The 25,335-nt window shown below is 34.3% G+C and overlaps 1 protein-coding gene across 5 annotated transcripts in view; it reads right to left on the reverse strand.

The window, feature by feature from the left end:
- The window catches only part of SWT1 (SWT1 RNA endoribonuclease homolog), a 98,666-nt gene that overhangs the window by 54,655 nt on the left and 18,676 nt on the right, over positions 1–25,335 (reverse strand). For all 5 annotated transcript variants that reach the window (XR_004627274.1, XM_011227018.3, XM_019801378.2 and 2 more), the window contains exons 8-14: positions 24,080–24,181; positions 23,032–23,220; positions 16,741–16,834; positions 10,052–10,197; positions 8,370–8,533; positions 6,999–7,137; positions 2,837–2,985 (exon numbers count right to left, since the gene is read on the reverse strand). Coding sequence is in view for 4 of the 5 variants with exons in the window: in XM_011227018.3 (XP_011225320.2) it covers positions 2,837–2,985; positions 6,999–7,137; positions 8,370–8,533; positions 10,052–10,197; positions 16,741–16,834; positions 23,032–23,220; positions 24,080–24,181 (983 nt within the window). In the remaining variant the exon portion in view is untranslated. The remainder of the gene's footprint in view (positions 1–2,836; positions 2,986–6,998; positions 7,138–8,369; positions 8,534–10,051; positions 10,198–16,740; positions 16,835–23,031; positions 23,221–24,079; positions 24,182–25,335) is intronic.

Below are 25,335 nucleotides of genomic sequence, written 5' to 3' on the forward strand. Positions count from 1 at the left end.
GTGATGGGTAGTAAGGAGGGCACGTATTGCATGGTGCACTGGGTGTTATACGCAACTAATGAATCATCGAGCTTTACATCGGAAGCCAGGGATGTACTGTATGGTGACTAACATAATATAATAAAAAAATCATTAAAAAAAAAAAAGATTCTCTCCCTCTCCCTCTGCCCTCTACCCCGTTCTCTAAAAACAACAAAAAACTTAGGAAAAAAAAAAAAACACCGAAAACACAACTAGTCAGGATGGGGATCTAAAGGGCATGTAGGCCTAAAGTTTATTAACAAGACTGACTTTAAATATTCTATCATCCTGGCAAAGCAAGTCTTATTTTTTTGGTTGGAAGGCTTATCAAAAAAAAATGTACATATCCTTTTCCTGTTCCCGCCCCACTTATATAAAACTCTAGAAAATGATCATTTAACTCTCCGTTTTGTTTTCTCACAAGCCTTTTCAGAAGCAAACAAGTGAATATTCCTCTTTTACTGATTTTCTACACTTGGTAAATTAAGTTTGGGACTTTTCTTTTTTTTTTAGAAGTTACTGTATTTAGATAGCCTACCCCTGGAGGTAATCTATTTGTTGCTCAAGTTACTGAGACAGGACTAAGTATTTAGTCATATACCAAAGCTAATGCATTCTACAAAACGATTCCTACTCAAAGTGTATTTTATTTTATTTTTTATTTTTTTAAAGATTTTATTTATCTATGTGCCAGAGAGCCAGTGAGAGAGGGAACACAGCAGGGGGAGTGGGAGAGGAAGAAGCAGGCTGCCAGAGGAGGAGCCCGATGTGGGACTCGATCCCGAAATGCCAGGATCACGCCCTGAGCCGAAGGCAGACGCTTAACGACTGCGCCACCCAGGCGCCCCTCAAAGTGTATTTTAAAAGCCCAAGCTAAATCTCAAAGTTCCTGGCTGACTTAGACAATGAATTGTTTCTAATATGAAAATAAAGGAGCAACACTTCAGAGCTCTAATCATGGAAACAACACAGGTTTGTTTCCAGCCACCACACTAGTGCCAGGTGTTGAGGGAAGAGCATTTATGAGGCAGATTCTTCATCACTGGCCTTCACGAATCTCTTGCTAAGTAGCAACTGGAAAATTAGGATCCAGGAATAAATAACAATTCAATATTTTTAAATACTCAGTGGACAACATCTAGTAGGCATGCCATCATCTGATAACACTAAATTTTAATGCCACATTTTCATGGTAACTCCCATCTCTTGGTTTCCAATTGATGAAAGGACCTTAAATCTGCACATTTATTGTTATTTTTAACACAATCAATCCTAATTTTTTTATTTTCAGTAATCTTAATTCAAAGACTGATAAAGCCAGCAAGTAATCTGAATTTTCCATCTTGTTTACTATGTTTGTTTCACTAAAGATGGGGTTTAAGGCTCAATTCTGTGATAAGAAAGGATAATATATTGTTCCCTACACAATTCAAGTACAGACTCAAGCTGCAATCCCCCAAATACCCAGGTCCATTCTTTCCTACGGATGGTTCCCAAACTCACATTTGCCATGGAAAAATACAACCACCGAGGTTTTAGTCCTCTTAACCCAAAAGATCATTTCACCCCTTAAATCAATTTTCGGCAAGAGTAATCACATATTTCTTATTAGTTTATAAAAAAAAAAAAAAGATGCTTCTTTTACTTCACGAGATGCTCTCTTAAGCAAGTAAGTTCTTTTCCTACCAGCTATGACGAAGTTTAGTATCTAATCCTTTCATTATTTCATAGGTAGTGGGTCCTATGTGACCATAAAACAACACTGAGACAAACCTGGTCAATTCTATAACTCAGAAAAAAAATAAGAATATGATATATATATTAGATGAAAGTATCATTAATGTGTTATCTAATAATTGTGATTACTGAGTTTTTTGAGCTGTTTCTGACACATAAAACTCCCAGAATTTTCTAGATTTGAATTTAGAAGCCTGCAGAAATAGAGTATTACCAGAAACAAAACTTATATAGTTAACTTAAAAGAGGTAAAAAGGCATCAGTGCTAGGCCGACTACATAAGGGCCACATGGGAAGATTGTTAAAAAATTGGTAGATCAATTGCCAAAGTCTGAATAAGGTCTACAGATTAGCTAATTGTATTATACCAATACTAATTCCCTGATTAATTATATTAGTTACATAAGATATCCTTTTTCTTTAGGAAACATATATGGAAGTATTTAGGGGTAAAGGGGCATCGTACCTGCAACATACTCTTAAATAGTTCAGAAAAAAATGTGGATAGATAAGTAGGTAGATAGCTAGTAAGGGAAAATAATAAAGCAAACGTGAAAAAATGGTAACACTGGAGCCTCTGGGTAAAGGATATATATTGGAATTCTTTGAACTCGTCTTGCAACTTTTCTGTAAGTTTGAAACTATTTCAAAATAAAAAGTGAAAAAGAACAATATTCCTGGGGACCCCTGCCAGAAGTTTGATTCAGTCTGGTTTGAGAGGGGCTTGGCATCTGCATCTTTTAAAAAAAACTTCCAAAGTATTCTGATGGATGTTGTGATCCACTGGTCTGGCGCACTAGGAAACAGGTAGTCAAACAACAAGGCATAGCTTGCTTCCATCCGTAAATGAAACAATATAAAATTCCAACAATTCCAACAACACATCCATAAGAGGATGTGTTTTATAACTTACAATAAGAATGGCCTACTTTCCGCTCAATTCACTTAATAATCACTTAATGCCGTTCATGGGTTAAAATAAGTTAAAATTGAAATATCCTTTACCTCTGTTGTCTGCTAATACATTTTTAGAACATATGTGACTAGGTAGTCTAAATGGCATCCAAAGGTCTCTTACCTCTGCAAATGTCTGGAGGAGCTCGTTGACTTGAGCAAAGGCCTGTGGAAGAACACCGTCATAATTTGACCGTGTACTGAAAGCATGTAACAAGCTTTTTGAATCCTGAAGCAGAAATTTCACTGTTGTAAAATCCACTGCATTGTTAGCTGGTAACAAAAATTAAGGAGGAAAAATTAGATAAGAATGAAAATTCAATACAAAAATGTCTTTGGAAAACCAGTCTAATGTTAATTATGAAATTTAAGAAAAGTACAAATTTACATCTAACACACCACCCCTTATTTCTCTCTCTGGTGTAAAAGGCATTACAATTAAATTTAGCTAAAGACAATGTTCTTGGAGTTGATTCAGGTATTCTGTATTCTTCAGAAAAGAGAGAATTACCAAACAAGTTAAACTACAGATTTTCAAGACTGATTTTATTTCCTATACAGATGACTATGGAAGCATCAGAAGAGTCATTTGGTGGTAAGCATGTAAGGTACATGCAGTACCTCTCATAACCAACTCAGTTAATCATGTAGTGATCTGCCTTCAAATTCTATTATATCAAATGTGATACTAGATTTGTTGAAAACAATGTCTCCTCTCTCTGCACAACACAACTTCAGCAAAAATATAAATAATTTGAGTAATAGGGCACCTGGGTGGCTCAATCGTTAAGCATCTGCCTTCAGCTCAGGTCATGATCCCAGGGTCCTGGGATCGAGCCCCGCATCAGGCTCCCTGCTCTGCTGGGAGCCTGCTTCTTCCTCTCCCACTCCCCCTGCTTGTGTTCCCTCTCTCGCTGCCTGTCTCTCTCTGTCAAATAAGTAAATAAAATCTTTTAAAATAATAATAATAATTTGAGTAACAGTGAGTTGTGGGCAAGACAAGCTAGCAGAATTTTTTCCTTATAAATTAGCAAAGTAAGTTAATCTACAAAAAATAATTTAAAGGTATAAAAATTTTCTTTCAACTAAAATTACTTTTATTAAATTCTCAAACCAATTAGGAGAGGTGGTGACAATGATTTCACAGATTTTAAAAGTTATGAACAATGAAGTTAAGCAAATTTCTAATGTCATCAAAGCTCAGAACAGAAAAAAATGTTTCCATTATTGGAGTAGAAGGCTATACAATAGTTTTCAAAAGCATTTAAAATAACCATGATACAATGTGTTTGTTTTATTTTCTTTTATTTTTTAAAAAAAGATTTCATTTATTTATTTGACAGAGAGAGAGAGAGAACAAGCACAAGCAGGGAAAGAGACAGAGGGAGAGGGAGAAGCAGGCCCCCACTGAGCAGGGAGCCTGATGTGGGGCTCGATCCCAGGACCCTGGGATCATGACCTGAGCCGAAGGCAAACGCTTAACCAACTGAGCCACCCAGGCGCCCTGTTTTATTTTCTTTTAATGTTCACAGTTGCAGAGACTCTGTTATATTCTGAAACACCAGCATGGTTTTTCGCTGGTACTGTGAGTTTAAAAAACTATGTATCATGTATACAAGTATTTGCTTAGAAATACTGAAAGGTCAAATGAAAATAAAAAGTAGATTTTAATAATTACACAATATTCAGAAATTATAATCTAATGTGATGGCTATAATCAGGCTTCTGGCTTCCCCTTTAACAAACAGAGAAAAGTATATTTCTTTACAAAGCACTTAGTTATTTTTAAATTCAATGACTAGTTTAAATTCCTGTAAAAAAAAAGACAGATAAGAGATGCTACACATAGGACAGAATGTAGATTTGATGAACCTAGTAAATCTCCTTAGCAGGAGAAACTGGGCACAACTTCTTTTAAGGCGTTTCTCCAATGCAGTCAATGTTCAATAGGGCTTACATCCTTGAATTAATCATCTGATTTCTGTCTTACAAGAAGTCTTTACTAAGATTATGTGCTAAAGGGAAATAATGATGAATCCAGTACCTAGACACAACATAAAAAGAATCTACAAGGATGAAATACTTTAATGCTTATATAAGGTCAGTAATCACCCAGATTAAAATTAACACGGATAACAAAATTGAAAAAAGCTACAAATCATTTTCCACACAATTTTCTACGAATTGATCTAAGAATCCATTCTTTGGGATACTGAAGTTAAACACATATGCATAATTCAATAGCTGAGGATACTATTAAAAGACAGTAAACAAAATCATAAGCTGATTTTTCTAATTCGAAATTACTTTAAGACAGAAGGCACTTTTATAATTCTATTATATATCTTTACAAGTCAGTAAACATTAGGCATCAGATTCTTCTAGACCAAGGATCAATAAATTATGCACACAATGATTCCAAAAATGATTTTTTTAGCAAAAGGAAGAGTCACCATTTCTTCACTTCTCTCCTATTCCCAGTTAGAGCTGCTGCTACAACCTCTAAGCTGTATGCAAAAGACACACAGTGCCCATCCCCGGCAAAAGAGAAAAATGGAAGACAGCAACTAGACGTGCCATTTTTAAAATTAAATCTTGTTCAAGATCATACATGATTTATGGACTTTCTCTTTTGATAGAACCAACTAAATTATGCTTCCATCCAAGATATGGAAAATGTTTCTATATACCTCGTAAAAGTGGTATGAAGACGCGTCCAAGAGGTCGTTCCACGTCTCATATGATACCACTTATAAATAACTTCTATAGTTAAAGATAATGCCTGGAAAATGTCTTTATTTTAAAAATTGGTAACTTTTAAAAGTCATAAGGCTGTTACCCCCTGAGATAATTTTCAAAGATACAAAACGTTTTCCAAAAGTTTACATTTCAAGGGAAAGAGAGAAGAGTTGTGATATACCTCCCATAGAATATGTTTCTGTTTTTGTTTTGTTTTAGCTTCCAGGATGCTCAGTGTTAAAATCCATGTTCAAGTTTTATAATAATTGATTGCACATGTTTTATGGTAAAATTATCTTTCTTATTCTTCATTATCTTGCTCTTGTAACTTTAAACTTGGCTTAAACCATCTCGTGCTCAGGTTGTTACTTAATGGCCGTCTTATATTCAGTTATTTTTCAAAAGTAGACAAGATATAAGTAACACATAAAATAATAAACAGAATAGATCATTTCATGTTAGGGGTTCAGAAAAGTCAAGGACCAACTGAACATCCTAATAATTGTTACATAAACTTTGCTTTTTAAAGGTATAGCAAGAAAAATCTAGTTGTTTGACTTTGGACAAATCACTTACTTTCTCAGGGCTAGTTAGTCTAATCATAAAACATGGGCTTTCATAACATTTGATCGGTGCTTTTCCCATTTTTTCTTCTTAGCAGAGAAACTTTTTTTTCAAAGCCTGCCTGGAATCTCCATATATAAAATGATAAAAGAAAACTGCACCGCTAAAGTTGGGGTTGAGGGCCAAAGGCCCACCAACTTTCCAGGCTCCCCATCAATCCTTCCATCTTCAATGTGGCAGTTCCAGAGGCACTTTGAGAAAGTTCTGTACAATTTGGCTTTGTTAAAAACCACCAACTAAGTGGTTGACTATAGTCTCTTCTGGTTCTAGAATGCGCTATGCCCCAAAGACAAACATTTCCTATTCTTTAACCATATATTTTAGAATAGACACTTTGATACACTATTTCTAAAATTAGTACATGAAATATGGTCAAAGTTTGTGTGTTAAACACAGTAAGAAACTTTTAAAAATCTAAATTTTACTTACATACTTAATAAACTGTAAAATATGGTTTTAAAAGTTTTCAGTCATAATAAAAAATGATATATTCACTATGTCCAGGAACATCAACAGTGATACCATTAATAGTCATCATAAGCTCTGTGAACTGCATCCATTCATGCAGCTGCCACAAACTCCCTTTACAGAAGTGTAAATGATTAAAAAATAATTTACCAATTTCTTCTTAATTCATCTGCACATTCCAGGGAATATATCAGCTAGCCTGACTTTAACACAACATTGCTAAAGACATGGGGTGCCTGGGTGGCTCAGCCGTTAAGCGTCTGCCTTCGGCTCAGGTCATGATCCCCGGGTCCTGGGATCAAGCCCTGCATCAGGCTCCCTGCTTGGCGGGAAGCCTGCTTCTCCCTCTCACACTCCCCTTGCTTGTGTTCCCTCTCTCGCTGTCTCTGTCAAATAAATAAATAAATAAAATTAAAAATCTTAAAAAAAAAAAAGACAAAATAAAAAATCCATACCTTTACAGAGATTTTCATATAGGCTCTCAATGGTTAAAAGCAAGTTCTTCTCCATAATTAATCCAAATACAGCCAACCAATGTTTTCTAAAGCACTGTAATAAATGAATTAAAGTCCATGGTGGCTTCAAGTACAGCATCTAAAAAATATTTAGAAAAAATTACCACCTACTAATTTATTATTCCTATTATTAAAAATTACCTATTTAGGCATTCCTACATTTCTGGGCAAAATACAATTAGTTAAATTCTTTTTAAATTAAAAGATCTTTTATTAAAAGCCAATCATAATCTTAAAGCGCTAACTCCACCACAAATTACTTTTGTGAAATTTATATTAGTATTCCTCATAGTTTCAGAAACTATATGTGCAAAACAAAAGCACTGTTTTAATCAGAAGAAGCACAGTTTTAATCAGGAAAGATGGTCAATTTACTCTCCAACAGAGTCAATCCTAGGAAGAAATCAATGTAATTATTTCATATAGCTGCAGGAAAATCTATATAGAAAAAAGATGTCAATTATCATTAACACTGGCTACACTCTTGCAAAGACCTGTTTATAAAGGAGATTAATCAGTTAGTACAAGACGTCAGCACATCCTGTTTTGAATCATTCATATGCAATGACTTCCCCAGACTCTATTATAAAGTATCTAATTTAAGTCAACCCTCCTAGAATCTTCTGATCATTCCTTATCATCTTGGTTCAGTACTTGATAATATAATCAAGCAGCAAAAATATCATATTGACAAGTATTAGAATCTCACTGAATATCTGGTATAAATGCAATCTACAATTGGGGGGGATATAATGTTTCTCCTGGCTATAGATATGAACAGCAAAAAAACATTAACTAAAAAGACCACTATTGCCAAACGTGGTATTTTACTGATCGTAGAAAAGATATGAATCTAAAAAATATAAACTATCTTGCTAATAATGATCATTTTTATACTTTGATTCTCGTATTTATATGACATAAGCCAAAATGTACACTTCTTTTTCTGAATACATATTGCTATGGGAATTCCCTATAGTAGACATTCTAATTCAAATAAACTATAGAAGACAGAAGTTTTTCTGAATTCAAATTAAGCTCCCTGGGGGCAATGTGTCTGACACACAGTAAATACCTAATAAATACTTGTTCACTGAAAAAAAAATGATAAAATATCATTTCTAATCTTTAGGAAATGTTCATCATTAAATGTTCAAGACGTTATTTCAAAACCTCAAGAAAAAAAATAATGGGATATAGATTATCACAATGAAGCTTACACATTTTATCCAAGTCCTATTTCCTAAGATAAGGCCATAAATCTTTAGCAATGAAACAGAAATTTTCAACTAATAGAGTTGAAATAATCACCTCCATCCAAAGGTTTCCAAAAGCAATTTTCATTTCTGTTTCTAGTATTGCAGATAAAGCTGTTCCAAGAGATTTTTCAAGATCAGATACCATGCTTTCAAGTACAATGGGTACTCCAGAACGTGCAGGTTCTTCCTCACAGCTCCCTTCTAACAGTGTTGCTTCTTTAAAACAAAGAGTTACAGGCTTTATTTAAGACACCAATGTAATAGTAAGTATTTTAAATATACAATTGGTATTTAGCCATAAACAGTAAACATTTTCTGTATATAAGTAGTATTTAAATTACATAAACCAAATCAAAACTTTACTTTTTAAACAGTATTTAGAAACATGTACTATAGAATAGCTGTTTTAGAAGCAACACAAATATATCACATTAGCAAATGCTTTCTTTTTAACAAAAGGCAACAGAAGACTTTTATTAAAACAAAAATTTAGGAAATATGTAATATTTCAACCATAATTTTTATTATTCTCAAAAAAAAGTAAAAATTAAAAGAATGCTTTGCATCAATTTATAATAGAAAATGAAGAATTATGGATCAAAGTGTGTTTTCTTCCAAAAATAATATATTCTTCCAGTTGCAGCTCACATCAGTAAATTGTTTTGAAAGGACCTCCTCTTTAAAGTGAGTTTTTATTATTTCAATTGACATCATTTCATTAACATTACTATTTTGATACCTGAAGACAACTGCAATTTCTTTAAGGCAAAATGTAAAATATTAAGTGGCTTATCTCTACAAATACCAACTAAGGACTTAAAGTGATAGTAACAGAATGGACAAACTGAAAGCATGTTACCCCTGAAAAACCATAAACTAAAATATCCTCTTCCTCCATCTAAATGTCATTTTGAATATTATGACAAAAGAAATTTTATTACCAAAAAAGTCAAATAAGTAGCAGTAGTAGCATATATATGAATTTTTATACAATTACACATAAAAAATACATGCAATATGAAAGATTTCAATATTTATTTTTCCAACACAGGGAGAAGGTTTGGAATGTATTTTAAAATTATGTCAAATTTACTATAACATTCCATCAAATATCAAGCTATAGGACAGATTATTCTGGTAAAAGAAAAAAAGATAAAACAATTGTACTACCTTTACTTTTCTTAGTATTAATTTAAAATTAAAAATAAAACTATTATTAGAATCTTTCAAATTCCTCTTATTACTCAGTTTTTTATTGCATTAATAGAAGGTTACGAATAGGAAACTAGTAAAAAAGGAAATTAAAAATTTCCCTCCACCTTGAATGAACATTTCCTGTAGCTACTATTAATTAAAAGGTACAAAACAGCATGTGCATGATGATTATAAACATGTGGAAATGTATGCGAGTGTATGGGCAAAAATTCAAATTAATTTGTAAAAGCATATGTAGAACACAATAATGTTAACTGTGGGTTTTTTTGGATTACTGTTATAATTTTCACTTCTTTCTTTCATTTTTTCTTTCTTTCTTTGCTTTCTTCCTTTCCTCCCTCCCGTCCTTCTTTCCTTCTTTCTTTCTATTTTCATTTATTTCTAACCATTTGTGTGCCGGCAAATATTTCAATGTTATTTTAAATGTACAAGATGAAAATTTACTATCAATTCCAATTGTTATTAATGTCAGTACATAAAAGAAGATATATTTCTAATTATTTGTAGTAAGAATACTACCTGCTTTCAATTGTTGTTTAGATATACAAGGCTGATGACATACATCTGTGTTCAGAGATAAGTTTAATAACTCTGCACTCAATTCTTCTTTACTGAGTGACTTCACACCACTTATTAGGCCTTTGTTTCTTAAATTTCTATCATCCCTAAGGTTGGGGTTAGGAGGAAAAAATATTTTATTTTTTATAAGATAAATCACATGGCAACTCAAAACACATGGGATCTAATCAGAGGTGGGTGATTCTCAAAAAATATATTAACAAAGGATAACAGGTTTTTTTTTTTTAAACAAAGAAGATAAAGGAATTAACACACAGTAAAGTCACAGCACCTGAGCTTTTGAAAATAATAATTATTATATATTGAGTTTTTTTCCTGGTACTAGGCACTGTTCTAAGCATATTGATATCAACCCATTCAATTCTCACAGTAAACTTCATAGGTAGGAGTGGTACTATTTTTATCCCCTTTTCACAAATGAAAAACGGAGGTGTAAAGAGGTTAAGTAATTTGCCCAAAATTGTACCTGGTAAGTGGGAGCTGGATTTGGACACAGGAATATGATCATCCGAAGAGAAATAAACAGAGAGCCATAGTAAGGGAAATAATTTCCATGTGGTAGGCAATTACAAATTTACTCACAGTGAGCATAAGACAAATGGTGAAAATGTGCTATTTGCTGAAAGAAGAAAGTATGATTAAAGCATAGTGCATGAAACCAGTTTATGTGGCTATAGAGAAAGCCAAGAGCATTAATAAATGGAAAGACATTTAAGGGCTTCAGTGGGTAAGTGACATGATCAGATCTGTGTTTATTAAATTGCTGTTCTGGAATCCAACAGGTTTCCAGCTTTTGTTAATGGTAGAGTAGCTTGGTCAGACTAATCTTCCCACAGATGAGGATTAGAAAATTTGGACAAAAAAGGAAAAAAAAAAAAGCTATCTGAAGGCACTAGAGAGCAATAAAATGAAGGCAGGAGCTGGAGGGAAGTCTACTTTCAGCACAGAGGTACTGCTCTGGTAAAAGCTACAAGGGTCTTTTTGCCCAAGGGCATTAATGGCTACAACAGAAAGCACAGCCGCAGTAACTTGGAATGTCAGAAGACAATGTTCAGGGCTGGCCAGAGCAGACAAAAACTTAAGGGTGGACCTGAAGAAAGGAGGAAACCACAGAGTAGCTGAACCCTGAAATCTGCATATAAATTCTGTGCAGAAAAAAACAACACGCTACCCAGAGACAAAGCAATCAACAGAACCAGACTTAGATATGACACAGATGTTGAAGCAATCTGCTAGGGAATTTTAAATAATTTTGATTTGTTAAAGGCTCTAATGGAAAAGGTGAATAGCATGCAAAATCAGATGGGCAATTTCAGCACAGATGAAAATCATGAAAATTAAATGTAAATGCCAGCAATTAAAAAAAAAAAAAAAGCCACAGTAACAGAAATGAAGAATGTCTTCAATAGGCCCCTCAGCAGACTTGACAGAGGCAAGGAAAGAAATTACCCAAACTGAAATAAAAAGAGAATAAAAGTGCTTTTTTTTTAAATCCAGCAGCTGTGGGACAATATCAAACAGTCCAACATAAGTGCCTGTATTAGTTATCTGTTGCTGTATAGCAAATTATCCCAAAACTCAGCAGCTTAAAATGAACACGTATTATCTCACACAGCTTCTAAGAGTCAGAAATCTGGTAGCAGCTTGACTGGTTGGTTCTGGTTCAGGGTCTCTCACAAGGTTGGAACATGCTGTTGCCTAGGGTTGCAGCCCTCTCAAGGTTTAATTGGCACTCATTCCTGTGGCTGTTGGCAGGCCTTAGTCCGTCACTGGCTCTTGGCTGGAGGCTTCAGTTTTTCCCCATGCGGGTCTATTCCATACGGCTGTTCATAGCATGGCAGCTTGCTTCCACAAAACAACTGATTTGAGAGCAGAGAAAGCAAAAGAGTACCCGAGAAGGAAGTCCCAGTCTTTAACATCCTGATTTTTATAACCTCATCTGAGAGTGATAGTATGTCCCTGGTACAACCAACCCAGGTACAGTGCAGGAGGGGACTACACAGGGCAGTAATACTAAGAGGCAGGAATCACTGGGGTCATCTCGGAAACTGGCTACTGCAGTATAATTCTGTAATATGAGAAGGACAAAAGAGGGAATGGGCAGAAGAAATATTTGAAGAAATAGTGGCTGAGACTATCTAAAACTGAAGACAGACAGGAAACCAGAAATCCAAGAAGCTCAGAGTGTATCAAGCAGGATAAATCCTTCTTCCCTACCTATCCCCCAACCCCCACGCCACACATGCCACACACACACAAACATCTGGACATACCTGCTAAAAACAGCTAAAATAAATGGCTAAAAAACAAAAGACAAAGAAAAACCCTTGAAAGCAGAAAGTTAAAAAAAAGACACATTACATATAGAAGAACAAAGATATCATTTTCATCAGACTTCTCATCAGAAACCATACAAACTAGAAGAAAATGGAGTGACCTCTTTAAAATACTGGAAGGAAAAAAAAAACCCAGAACTGTATATCCAGCAAAAATATCTTTCAAAAATAAATTAAGAAATAAAGACATTATCAGACAAACAAAACCAAAAATTTCACTGGCAATAGACACACACATGTCAAAGAAATTTGTTTAGGCAGAAGGAATATAACACCAGAGAGAAACTTGAATCTATAAAAATAATGAAGAGTGCAAAAAATGGAAGTAAAATATTCACTTAAAATATTCACTTCTTTCTTCCTTATTTTTAATTGCTTTAAATGGCAAATGATGGAAGCAAATATAGTAACAAAACGTGTGCTTATCATCATTTTTGTAAAGGTAACATATATGACAATGATAGCACAAAGGATGGGAGAAAGAAACTGTTATGAGATCCTTACACTGAACATGAAGCAATATAATACTATTTGAAGGTAGACTTTGATCAAGTAAGATGTATACTATAAATGCTAGGGCAACCATTAAAATGTTTTTTTCAAAATGGTATAAATATTCAATAATGGAGATAAAATGGCACCATAAAAAATACACAATTAACTAAAGAAAGAAAAATAACAGATGAAACAAAATAATTATCAAAAAGGTAGATTTGATCCAACCAATTGAATGTAAGTGGTATAAACTCATCAGTTAAAAGACAGAAGTTGTGGGGCCTGTGGGTGGCTCAGTGGGTTAAGTGTTCTACTCTTCATTTTGGCTCAGGTCATGATCTCAAGGTGATAAAATCAAGCCCCGTGTCGGGTACTGAGTGTGGAGCCTGCTTGATTCTCTCTCTCTCTTTCTCTCTCTGCCCTTCCCTGCTTGTGCTCTCTCTCTCAAAAAGAAAAAAAAAGACAAATTGTCAGACTGGACAAAAAATAAAGTACCAACTATATGCTACCCACAAAATACTTACCTTAGTATAAAGACACAGGTTAAAAATAAATGGATGGGAAAGGATATACCACATAGATACTAACCAAAAAAAGTGGAATGGTAGTATTAATACTAAACAAATGAGACTTTCAGGAACAGACAGAGACATCATACAATGAGAAAGGGGTCAGTTCTCCAAAGACAATTCTAAACAAACCTAAAAAAGTATGTATCTTACTACAAAGTTTCATAAGACATGAAGTAAAACAAACAACTGAAAGGAGAACTAAACCCATAATTTTAGTTAGAGATTTCAATACTTCTCTCTCAATAATCACAGAATAAGCAGACAATTGGTAAAGTTATAGAAAACCTGAACAATACTATCAACCAACTTGACCTAACTGAAATTTACAGAATACTCCACCCACAAGAACAGAATACAAATTCTTCCAACTGCATGTAAAACATTCACCAAGATAGACCAGATTCTTGCCAATAAAACAAACTAACAAATTTAAAAGAAATCATGTTAATGTTCTCAAATCAAAGTGGAACTAGAGTACAAATTGATAGCAAGAAGAAAAGTGGAAACTGTGCAAATATTTGGAATTAAACAACAAACATCTAAATGTCAGAGGGAAGTTATATTGAACTGAATGAAAATAAAAATAAAACATGAAAATCTGTGGGATGCAACTGAAACAGTGCTTACAGGTAAACTTACAGCAGTCTCAAACAAGTGATTTCAGCTTCCACCTTAAGAAACTAGAAAAAGGGCACAAAGGGGCAGAAGAGTATTTTCTGGGATGATGGAAGTGTTCTATATATTGAGAGGGATGTCGGCTACATCAGTATATCCGCTGTCAACATCATATAGTTAAGATTTGTGCATTTCAATATTGTACATTTTCCCTCCAAACACAAAAAACCTTATAAAAATAATCATGTGAGAGGAGAGGGAATGAATGGATATAGATAATGGGAGAATTTTGATAATTGTAGCTAAAGACTTAGGAGTTTATTAATTCTTCTTCACTTTGACTATCGTTGAAATTCTCCAAAATGAAACTTATTTTTAAAATTAAAAATGAAAAATTACCATTACTACAGCAAGTGTGGAAGTAGAGTGCATAAATTAGTCTCAGAGTCAAAAAAGGAGTGGAAAAATAGCATGGTGGACAAGGGATGGTGGTAGAAGAGACGAAGAAAAGTGCACAGGACCTGTTAACTGATCAGATATAGATTATGAGGGAGGGGCAGTTATCAAATAGGACTCCTAGGTTTCTGGCTCGAGCAGATGGGTAGAAAGTGGCACTTTTTATTCAGATGGAGAACAGTTTAGAAAGAAAAATCAAGAGTTCATTTTTGGAGATGGTACATCCCAGATGCCTATGACACATCCAAGTAATGAAAGCAAACAAGTAGATTAATATACTAGTTTAGAATTCGGAAGAGAGACAGAAATAGAGATATGAGCTGGGGGTTGCTGGCCCACACTCAGGATTGTAAATGTAAAGTAATGCACTTAGAATTAGGTATAGTACCTAGTGCTGGAGAAGGGTTCTCCTAGCACTATCATTATCAATACCATCATCATCGTCATCATCATCCATTTAAGTAAAGTAAATGTATCCTCATAATAAGTTCGTGGGACTTACACAGTAGACATGATTCCAGCCTTTTAAAGAAAAAAATAAAAATAAAAAACAGACTCCCCTGGAACATAATGCTAGAATTAAAAGTAAAGTCCAACTACAAATTTTTATTTCACTAAAAATGTTACATCTGTTAATCACAAAACAGTGACTGCAGAAATAATGGAGAATTGATAGAGTCTCACAAATTTAATTTTCATTCTAAGTTGAACTAAGAAAGCAACAATTACATAACAATTATCTCTCAAATTTAGCTTATTTCAAATTCAAAATGATTAACATATTAATTATCCTATCTCAGCCTTCCTCAAACTCCAAGATGATATATTATGCCCTAGATCAAAATATAATTTTAAATAACCTAGAGACAGAAATCTTTAGTATTTCCTTTAATCACAAATAGAATACCATCATCTTCGAAGACAGCTAAAATGAGAATTTTATTTTTTTTTAAAGTTTTATTTTAATTCCACTCTAGTTAACATACAGTGTTATATTAGTTTCAGGTGTATAATATAGTGATTCAATGCTTCCATATATTTAAAATGATAACTGCCCAAGCCCCCTTACAAGAAAAACCTTAGGGCTATTCATTTCTATAATTGCAGTATTTCATACAGAATTTAGGCATGATTGTGAAACTGTAAAAAAAAAAACTCCACTTTTCAGTGAATAAAACTCAGACTAAAAGAGCAGTTTAAAATCGCTCTTCTTGGTTCCTGCAGAGCCTTTTCTTATTCATGATGAGTACAATTTTACTTAACGTTATGTTAGTTTTACCTTAGAACTAAGTTATGAAGATACTAGTTGGGAATGGAAGGGAAGGAGGAGAAAGGGAAGAGGAGAAAAAGATTCTTACTGAGATCATTTTCCACACTGGGCACTTCCCTAAGTCCTTTACGTACACATTATCTAAGTACTCACGGTAACTCCAGGAGGCAGGTATTAGTATCCTCCCTATATTTTACACATGAGGAAACTAAGTTAAGCAACTCCCAGGTCACAAGGCCGGTCAGTGGGAGATCCGCGACTCCAGCCTTCACTCTATGAACAGGCACCAGAGGCATACCTCCAACACCAACTGCCTCTTCCCCACAAATTAATTAATTAATTAAATAACCTTCTTGCCTCATGACCAAAAATTTGTTAGACTTTTATTTCTGAACTCTTTCATTGGCAGATTAAATTGGCTGTCCCCAGCTTTTATAAAAGGTTTTGGAATGTCATAGAAATAAAACCGAAATAAGACTTCATAGGTTTTAAATCTCATTCTTCTATAGCTTACACGTTAAAAGAATGTGATACAGAATTAAATATGCTTACTGGCAGATTTCGAAAGTCACGTATGTTTTTTTGATCCTTAGTCTGGTGGGTATAATATGACTTTTAAAAATTCTTTGGAATGTTGCTATTAAAAAAAAAAAAAAAAAGATGGGGGCACCTGGGTGGCACAGCGGTTAAGCCTCTGCCTTCAGCTCAGGGCGTGATCCCGGCATTATGGGATCGAGCCCCACATTAGACTCCTCCACTATGAGCCTGCTTCTTCCTCTCCCACTCCCACTTGTGTTCCCTCTCTCACTGGCTGTCTCTCTCTCTGTCAAATAAATAAATAAAATCTTTAAAAAAAAAAAAAGATAAAATGGCTATGAAACTCACGTGCACAGAATAACAAGAGAACAAGGGAATAATTCCTGGTACTGAAGACAGCATTTTAATACTCGATCATCATTGTTCTCGTCACTCAGTCCATCTGCAAATTCAGCAAAAGCGACAATCAATAAGCATACCAAAAATCTGGACAGTCTAGGCTGTATTTACAAGTCAAAAACATCTAAGAGAAAGAACACTTCCTAAATAAAAAGAGAAAAATGAGACACAGCAAAACAATGCCTTAAAAATTCGGGACCTAGAATTCAGGTAGAATTCTAAAGAAGGTACAATTCAGGTAGAATTACCAAACTAGTTAGTTTACCACTAAAATGGAATAGGATATGACTATTAAACACAAAAGAAAGAAAGTGATCAGTAAGTTAAATGCTATATTAGAAACCTAAAGCTATGAAGTCTAGTCTCAGTTCAGTCACTTAGAGATTGTAAATTATAGGATTATATCATGCTTAAAATGATCTCCACTTAAAAGAGGTCTGTAAAATAATGAATAACTGTTCTACCAGCAACAGAACCATTTTCATGTGTCTGCTTTTCCTTAACCTCTGAGCAATTAACATTTAGAGATGGATAGGAAAAGGCAATATGGGCCCTAGGTAGAAAACACAAAAATTCCTACCAAGTGTTCATGAAAGGTTGGCAAAGTGTCCTTGGGCATTCTGCAAGCCTTAAAGCATGATGTAAAAGTTTGGTTTCTGTGAAAATGATGTAAAGTGTAGAAAGAAGACCAAAGACAGTGTTTTTCCTAAGTCCTTACACTACATGCCTCAAAACTCCCTCGGGTACTTAATAATAAGATTTCAGGGCCACACCCCAAACCCAGTTCCGGATAAGAATCTTTGTAGTCTCAGGGCGCCTGGGTGGCTCAGTCATTAAGCCTCTGCCTTCGGCTCAGGGCGTGATCCCAGCGTTCTGGGATAGAGTCCCACATCAGGCTCCCCTGCTGAGAGCCTGCTTCTTCCTCTCCCACTCTCCCTGCTTGTGTTCCCTCTCTCGCTGGCTGTCTCTCTCTCTCTGTCAAATAAATAAATAAAATCTTTAAAAAAAAAAAAAAAAAAGAATCTTTGAAGTCTGGACCCAAACATGAATTTAAACCCTTGCTGAGTCTCTTACACACTAAAATTCAAGACATACTAGATAAGGAGCCTCAACTCTGTTCCTAGACTATAACTTTTTTCCCCCTCTCAACTGTTAGCCTGTATTACTTAGTCTTCTAAACATTCAAATTAGAAAACTCATTCATTCAGGAATAAATTTTTTTATAGGGCTGAATTTGTACCCAGGCCCCTGTGCTAAGTAACTGGATATACAAGGACAAACTCTGGAGGAACTCACAATCTCGAGTGAAGTCTAGACAGAGCTGAACTGATCTCAGAGTATAAGCCTGAAGATCTGATTCAGTTCTTTCACCAACCAGTGAGCCAAACAGACATGTATTACAGCAGCCGATTTTCCTTCTTTTAGCCCAGAGGAAATACCACACACCATAAGGCAACATGGGTAGCAAAAAATTATTAGCTTTAAACAATTCAGCAGACAAAAAGAAGGTTAAAGCTTACAGTAAATCGCTCTAAAGGTATCAAAATTCAAGATTATCTGTTCTTTAACTCCTTATAGAATATGCAGGGCTTGAAAACACACCTAAAACTGCAAGAATATTCATGAAATGTTTATTCAACAAATATTTGTGAGCACCTGCTCATGTACTGCTCAAAAGTGAACAAAACAAAGACTCTGGAGACAGATTAATCTGGATTTGAATCCCTGCTTTCCCACTTACTAGACATGCAATCTTGGACAAACTGCTTACCCAGGAAAATGAAACAAGAAAATTTATAGGAAACAGTTGGCCCAATGAGAGGCAATAGCAAGTACTTTTTAATTAATATGTATTTATTACTTAAAACTCAGCTTCAATGGCCTAACAGCATGACGTCTACTCACAACATCAAAAAAACCCACAAAATTTTGTTTAAATTATAGTTCATATGATGCTTAATATTTAAGAATTTAAGCTGCTCAACAGTTTCTCACTGATACAGTCACAGAACACTGTCTGGTATAGGTTTTGGCAAATGCGTGAATCAACAAAAATATAATAAAAGAAAATATAAAAGTGGTGGGAAAATTGTCAGGTGTAGGGGTGGCAGAAAACTTTACTTTGCCCTTATAAAAATAAAATAATTTAGAAAATCTGGAAAATACAGAAAATATAAAGGAAAGTAAAGTAAGTCATAATTCCATCAGCTAAATATATCCAACATTCACCATCTGTAAGTATATAATGCATAATCTAACAAATTTGGGATGATTTTTAAATTCTTTTAAATCCTATTTTGTCATTAACATTTTTTGAAATACAGTAGTATTCTCTCACATAGCTATAGTACTGTAACTTCTCCAAATATTAGACACTCAGGTTGTTTCAAATTTTTTGCCATATTAATAATACTGTTATGAACATTATTAATATAAATCACTGTCAGCATCTCTGATTATGTCTTAGAAAACATTTCTAGAAAGAAAATTGTATCTTTAGGCTTCTTAAAACACACTGATAAATTGCTCTCCTGAGAAGTTACTAACTCATATTCCCAAAGCACTGGTACGATGCAAAAGAATAACTTTCTAAACTTAGAAGCAATAGAAAAGAAGAAAGGAAAAAGTGAAAGATCTAAACTAAAAATATCTATACATAAGAAATTAACAACATTAAGAATGGCAAACAGGAGAGTATTCGCAGTAAACAAGGGGCTGACTAGTTGTACTTCTTCTTTTGTGAATTACCTATTAATAATCTTTGTCCATTTAGGGAAAAGGGATATTTTTGTTTTTTGGTCAATCTGTATAAGCTTTTCATATTAATAGGGACACGAGAATTATCGCCTATTCTAGGCCATAAACCATCAAATACTTTAACTCAAACAATCTTCACAATAATTTTCTGAGCTGGAGGTTATTTTCCCCTATTTCATTTACTTAGTTTCCTCATCTTTAACTTTCCCCAGGTCAGGTTATTTTTTTTTTTAAAGATTTTATTTATTTATTTGATAGAGATAGAGACAGCCAGCGAGAGAGGGAACACAAGCAGGGGGAGTGGGAGAGGAAGAAGCAGGCTCATAGCGGAGGAGCCTGATGTGGGGCTCGATCCCATAACGCCGGGATCACGCCCTGAGCCAAAGGCAGACGCCCAACCGCTGTGCCACCCAGGCGCCCCACGTAGTACTTGCTTTTTAACATTGCAACTGCCGCCAGCCCAGGTCAGGTTATTAACCCAGGTCAATCAGATTTCAAATCTTATTCTCCTCTCACCATACTAAATACTACAACAAATACATACAATTTTAAAAAGAGTTAAGGACAAGGGTAAAATTATATTCAATGAAGGCAATTTAAGATGAGCTATCTACATTTCTTTTTTTAATGGAAGAATGCTTGTTTAAAAAATACATTGTTATAATACTCAATGATTATGTAACAGGAAAATAATACACACAAAATCAGCAATTATTAAGAGCTGGTTGCAAATGTGCTTGACATTTGTAAAGTGTAATAAAAGTTAATTTTGGTTTTGCTTTTTTCCAAACAGGAAATTTAATTTTACTCAATAATCCTGAATTTTCTCATAAGACTATTAGTTTATCATTAGAATATAAAATGCAATTTTGTTAAGATAAAAAAGCCTAAAGATATTTATCAACAGAATAAACCTATTAAGCACCTTGTACTTTATATGAAGAATGTTTTTAATGATCAATGAAGAAAACAATGACACAGAGAAACACATAAATAGACAATTACAAATAATCTATTACTATATCTATGACCTTATAACTAAAAGCAATTTCAGCAATTTAATAAAAACTACAATCGAATAATACCATTCAAACATTAAAGCAAAAAATGGATTTCTAGGCAGAAACCCAGAAATCGAAACAGCACAGAAGTTTGAGACCACTACTATGATTTAGCTCCTCAATCATCAAAAAAAAAAGGAGAGACTGAGGAAGTCAAAGCATCAAAAAGCATATGAACATGGAAAAGTCAAAAGAAACATACCAGGCATCTATTAATAATAAATGTGGCCAAAATATCTTAAGGAGGGCACATATTGCATGGAGCACTGGGTGTTATATGCAAATAATGAATCATGGAACATTACATCAAAAACTAAGGATGTACTGTATGGTGACTAACATAACATAATAAAAAATTATTTAAAAAAATAAAAAATAAAATAATTTTCAAAGCAAATCTATTGAAGAAATAGACATGCTATTTAGGACAAGTTCTTAACCTCTCTGTGTCTCAATTTCTTCATTTATAAAATGGGGCTAGTAAGAGTATCTTCCACAAGTACTGTATGGTTTGAATGAGATATTGGCTGGTAAAGCACTTGGAAAAGGGTCTGGAGAATAATGGTTATATAAGTGTTATCCACTATTATCATCCTTATCCATACTATTATATAATAAAATATAGTTTATAGCAACAAACTAAAAAAAGTAAAAGATTAAGAGTAAAATTCTCTCCTTTTAAGGTTTGGGGTTTTACTGACACGATGGTTTAGATCAGGGGTTAATTTTGTTAATTGTGCAGCTGTTCAAAAAAAAAAAAGTCTTGTCTGTTAGCAACACATACCAAAGTATTTATGAGTAAAAATGATATGATACAATATCTGGGACTTGCTTCAAACTACTGCAGGAGTTCCAAGAGTAGGAAGAGGAGAAAAGGAAATGAGAGAATAAACAAGAATGGCAAAATGTTGATAATTACTGAAAAAGAGTGAGAGTTACACAAGAAGTCATACATTATTCAACCTCTGCATTTGAAATTTTTCATTGTGAGAAGTTAAAAAAAAGACCACCTAAGATGTTCAATTTAATATAAATGTTCGAACATTTTAGTATTTTCTTTTTTTTTAAGTTCTTCTTTGTTTTTTTTATTTATTTGGGTTTTTTTTGATGTAAAGTTCGATGATTCATTAGTTGCATATAACACCCAGTGAATCATGCAATACGTTCCCTCCTTACTACCCATCACCACCCTATCACATTCCCCCACCCCCCTCCCCTCTGAAGCCCTCAGTGTGTTGCTCAGAGTCCATAGTCTCTCATGCTTCATTCCCCCTTCTGATTACCCCCCTTTCTTTATCCCTTTCTTCCCCTACCGACCTTCCTAGTTCTTATGTTCCATAGATGAGAGAAATCATATGATAGTTGTCTTTCTCTGCTTATTTCACTTAGCATTATCTCCTCCAGTGCCGTCCTGGACATTTTAGTATTTTCTTAACTCTAATATTTATGGCTTTTCTTTAAAAGCTTTTAAACATACCACATGAAGCTCCTGCTCAAAATGCATAAGGATTGTAAATGGAACATACTAAGAGCTAGTAAATATTTGTAAAGGGAATGAATGAATGAATGACGGAGGCCCTCTTTCTTCAAAGATTTAAGACTAAACGACCGTGCCAAAAGCCTTCTCACGCTTAACACCATCATTAGATTCATCATAGGATGAATTCTTTCATATCTTATCGTGTATATGAAAAAGAAGACAACATAAATCCATGGTATTTAAGTTAGTGTAAATGTACATATATAAATGATTGAGTTGAGAAGAAACATGGTTTTAAAGAATGAAATAAATCCTCTAAAAATATGTATAAAGTCTGCAGAGGCAACAGTGTTGCTTTACACATAGATGTTTTTTTCCACAAGGTGATACACATATATAACATAAACAGCATACTTAGGTTCTAAGACTAAAATGATTTGAAAATGACTGAAAAGAAACTAATATGGAAAAAATAAATCAAGAGAAACTCTATAGACCTTCATGATACAAACACCTCCTTATTAGAGATTCTGACAAACCCAAGGAAAACAATGCCTCTCTCTGCATTACACAAACTGTATAGTGACAGATTCTAGTCAGTAACAGATAAGAAACCTTGCTTACTTACTGGCCTCCTCACTCAACTATGGTATTAAAAAAAAGAAAAGAAAAGAAACCAAAGTACTATAATAAAGCAAACTACACATACAGAACTATACATCAATATCTGTGAAACAGAGACATACCCTACGAAGGTCTAGAAGCAGAAAAATAAAAATTCAAGAACGCCTGAACCCAGCCTAATAGAATACCCCTAACCATCACTACGTCCAGCCTTTTCACATTCCAATGATTATAAATTCTTTAAAAGTTTTGCACCCCCAATAAGAGTCAGCACCTGAACAAATCTTAATCAGGAACACCTGAGAGAACAATACTTACAAAGTTTTTGAGAGGCAAGCTGTAGTGACTGACCCCACAGCTTTCTATCTTGATTTTTGAGACTGTCGTTGATGAAATGCACTGCAGGCACAGCTTTGTGCTGGGCATGTTTGAGCAGTTTTCCTGCCTTCATACGATCTAGCTCTTGTATAACCACCCAGGGAATTATTAACACAAGTCTGTCAAAGCCTGAAAAATAAAAAAGATTTCTTAGAAGTCAACAAATATTTATTGAGCTACTAAGAACTGCTGTAGGAGCACTGGAAGTTTTAAAGTAAGGAATTCAGAGGCGCCTGGGTGGTGCAGTCATTAAGCGTCTGCCTTCGGCTCAGGGCATGATCCCGGAGTCCTGGGATCAAGCCCCGCATCAGGCTCCTCCGCTGGGAGCCTGCTTCTTCCTCTCCTACTCCCCCTGCCTGTGATCCCTCTCTTGCTGGCTGTCTCTCTCTGTCAAATAAATAAATAAAATCTTTAAAAAATAAAAAAATAAAAAAAATAAAGGAATTCACAGTCTAAATGAAGATTAAATTCACAGTCTAAATGAAGAGATTAAATTAAATGAAGAGATTAATTAAAAATGGTAATTAAAAACAGATGTAAGTATGGGGCGCCTGGCTGGTGCAGTAGGCTAAGCGTCTGACTCTTGGTTTCAGCTCAGGTCGTGATCTCAGGGTCAGAGTCAGTTTAGGACTCTCTCTCCCTCTGCCCCTGCTCCCTGAGCACATGCTCTCTCTCCCTTTCTCTCTCTCTCTCTCAAATAAATAAATCTTTAAAAGAAAACAAAAACAAAACAGATATGAGTATCAAATGAATGTTACAAAAACAGATACTGTAGGAGATCAAAGAAGAGTAACTCTGGATTGTTAGGTTGACCTGTGAAGGCACTTTTTTAAAAAAAACTTATGCTGATTATTAACATATATTTTAAGATATATACTTCATAAAATTTCTAAATGGAAATGTATTTGTGGGGGGAAAATACCCTATATCATTGTTAATATAAAATATCAACTCAAATAAGAAAATCAAAATCATGCTTTATAAATACCTGGGATTTCTGTTGTCTTCAAAATTCTAACAAAATTGAGGTGATTCATCAGAATATTTGTGTCAATAACAATTAGAAGCTTTTTGTCCAAAGCAGTATTTGCTACAGAAAAAGAGCAGAGTTAAGATTTCATGACACTTGATAACAGATTTGTGTAACTAAAATTTTGATATCATAGAACTTTGATGGTATTCTTAAGAGAAGGCAGTCCTTTAAAAGACAACAAAAACAAAATGTGTTCACTCTAATCTTTAAAAGAACAGTAATCAATGTTTAATTATCTACCAGTAAAATATCATGACTTGTTTCAGTGGCTTTTAAATCATAAACTAATTTGCTCCAGTAGTAACTATGTCTGCCAAACCTTGTTCTGCATCACGAGTAGTAGTACACGTAGGATTTATAAGCTAATTTAATACACTGTGAGTGAAATATAATTGAAAAGGCAAATATGTGTAAATGAAAGAAAACAAGTAACACCGTTATTATTTCACAAGGCCACTGTGAGGATCAGGTAAGTTAATGCACAGGAAAACACTTAGTAAATTGAAAAGTGCAATGTGAATGTAATGCAGCATTACAGTTTTATAAATACAATTCAAAATCGTATGCTAACAGACTTTGGATAATATCTATCCCCTTCTCTGAGTGGGAAGAATGATCAAAACTTTACTACATAAATAAGAAATCCATGAATATAATACCTTTGAGCAATCTGCCCTATTTCTTTAAGTTTTTATTTAAATTCCAGTTAGCTAACATACGGTATAATATCAGTTTCAGGGGTAGAATTTAGTGATTCATCACTTACATACAACGCCTAGTACTCATCACTACAAGGGCCCTCCTTAACCCATCACCCATTTAACCCATCCCCGTGCCCCCCCTGCCCACCTCCCCTCCAGTAAGCCTCAATCTGTTCTCTATTACTGATCAGTGCTTTACATAGTTGAAATTGTCAGAAGTTATAATTAAGGGCAAGAATATAAGATAACTCTGATAGTTGACAGCAGAATAAAAGATAACCCTGATTACTGACCCTTGGCAAAAAGGGAAAAGGAAAATATGTCTAGCTGCATAATAATGTGTGATGTATAAAACCAATGATGATAAGACAAATGTTAGACTTGACTCCTGTAGCTGGAGGACATATACCATACCTTATTTTTTTCAAGTGAGCACATTTAACATTTTTCATCTAAGTACTGTAAAAATTGAATGTTGGCTCATTAACTCCTGAGAAAGCACAGGAGATC

Source organism: Ailuropoda melanoleuca, chromosome 8 (genome assembly GCF_002007445.2).
Source record: "Ailuropoda melanoleuca isolate Jingjing chromosome 8, ASM200744v2, whole genome shotgun sequence".
Lineage (NCBI taxonomy): Eukaryota > Metazoa > Chordata > Mammalia > Carnivora > Ursidae > Ailuropoda > Ailuropoda melanoleuca.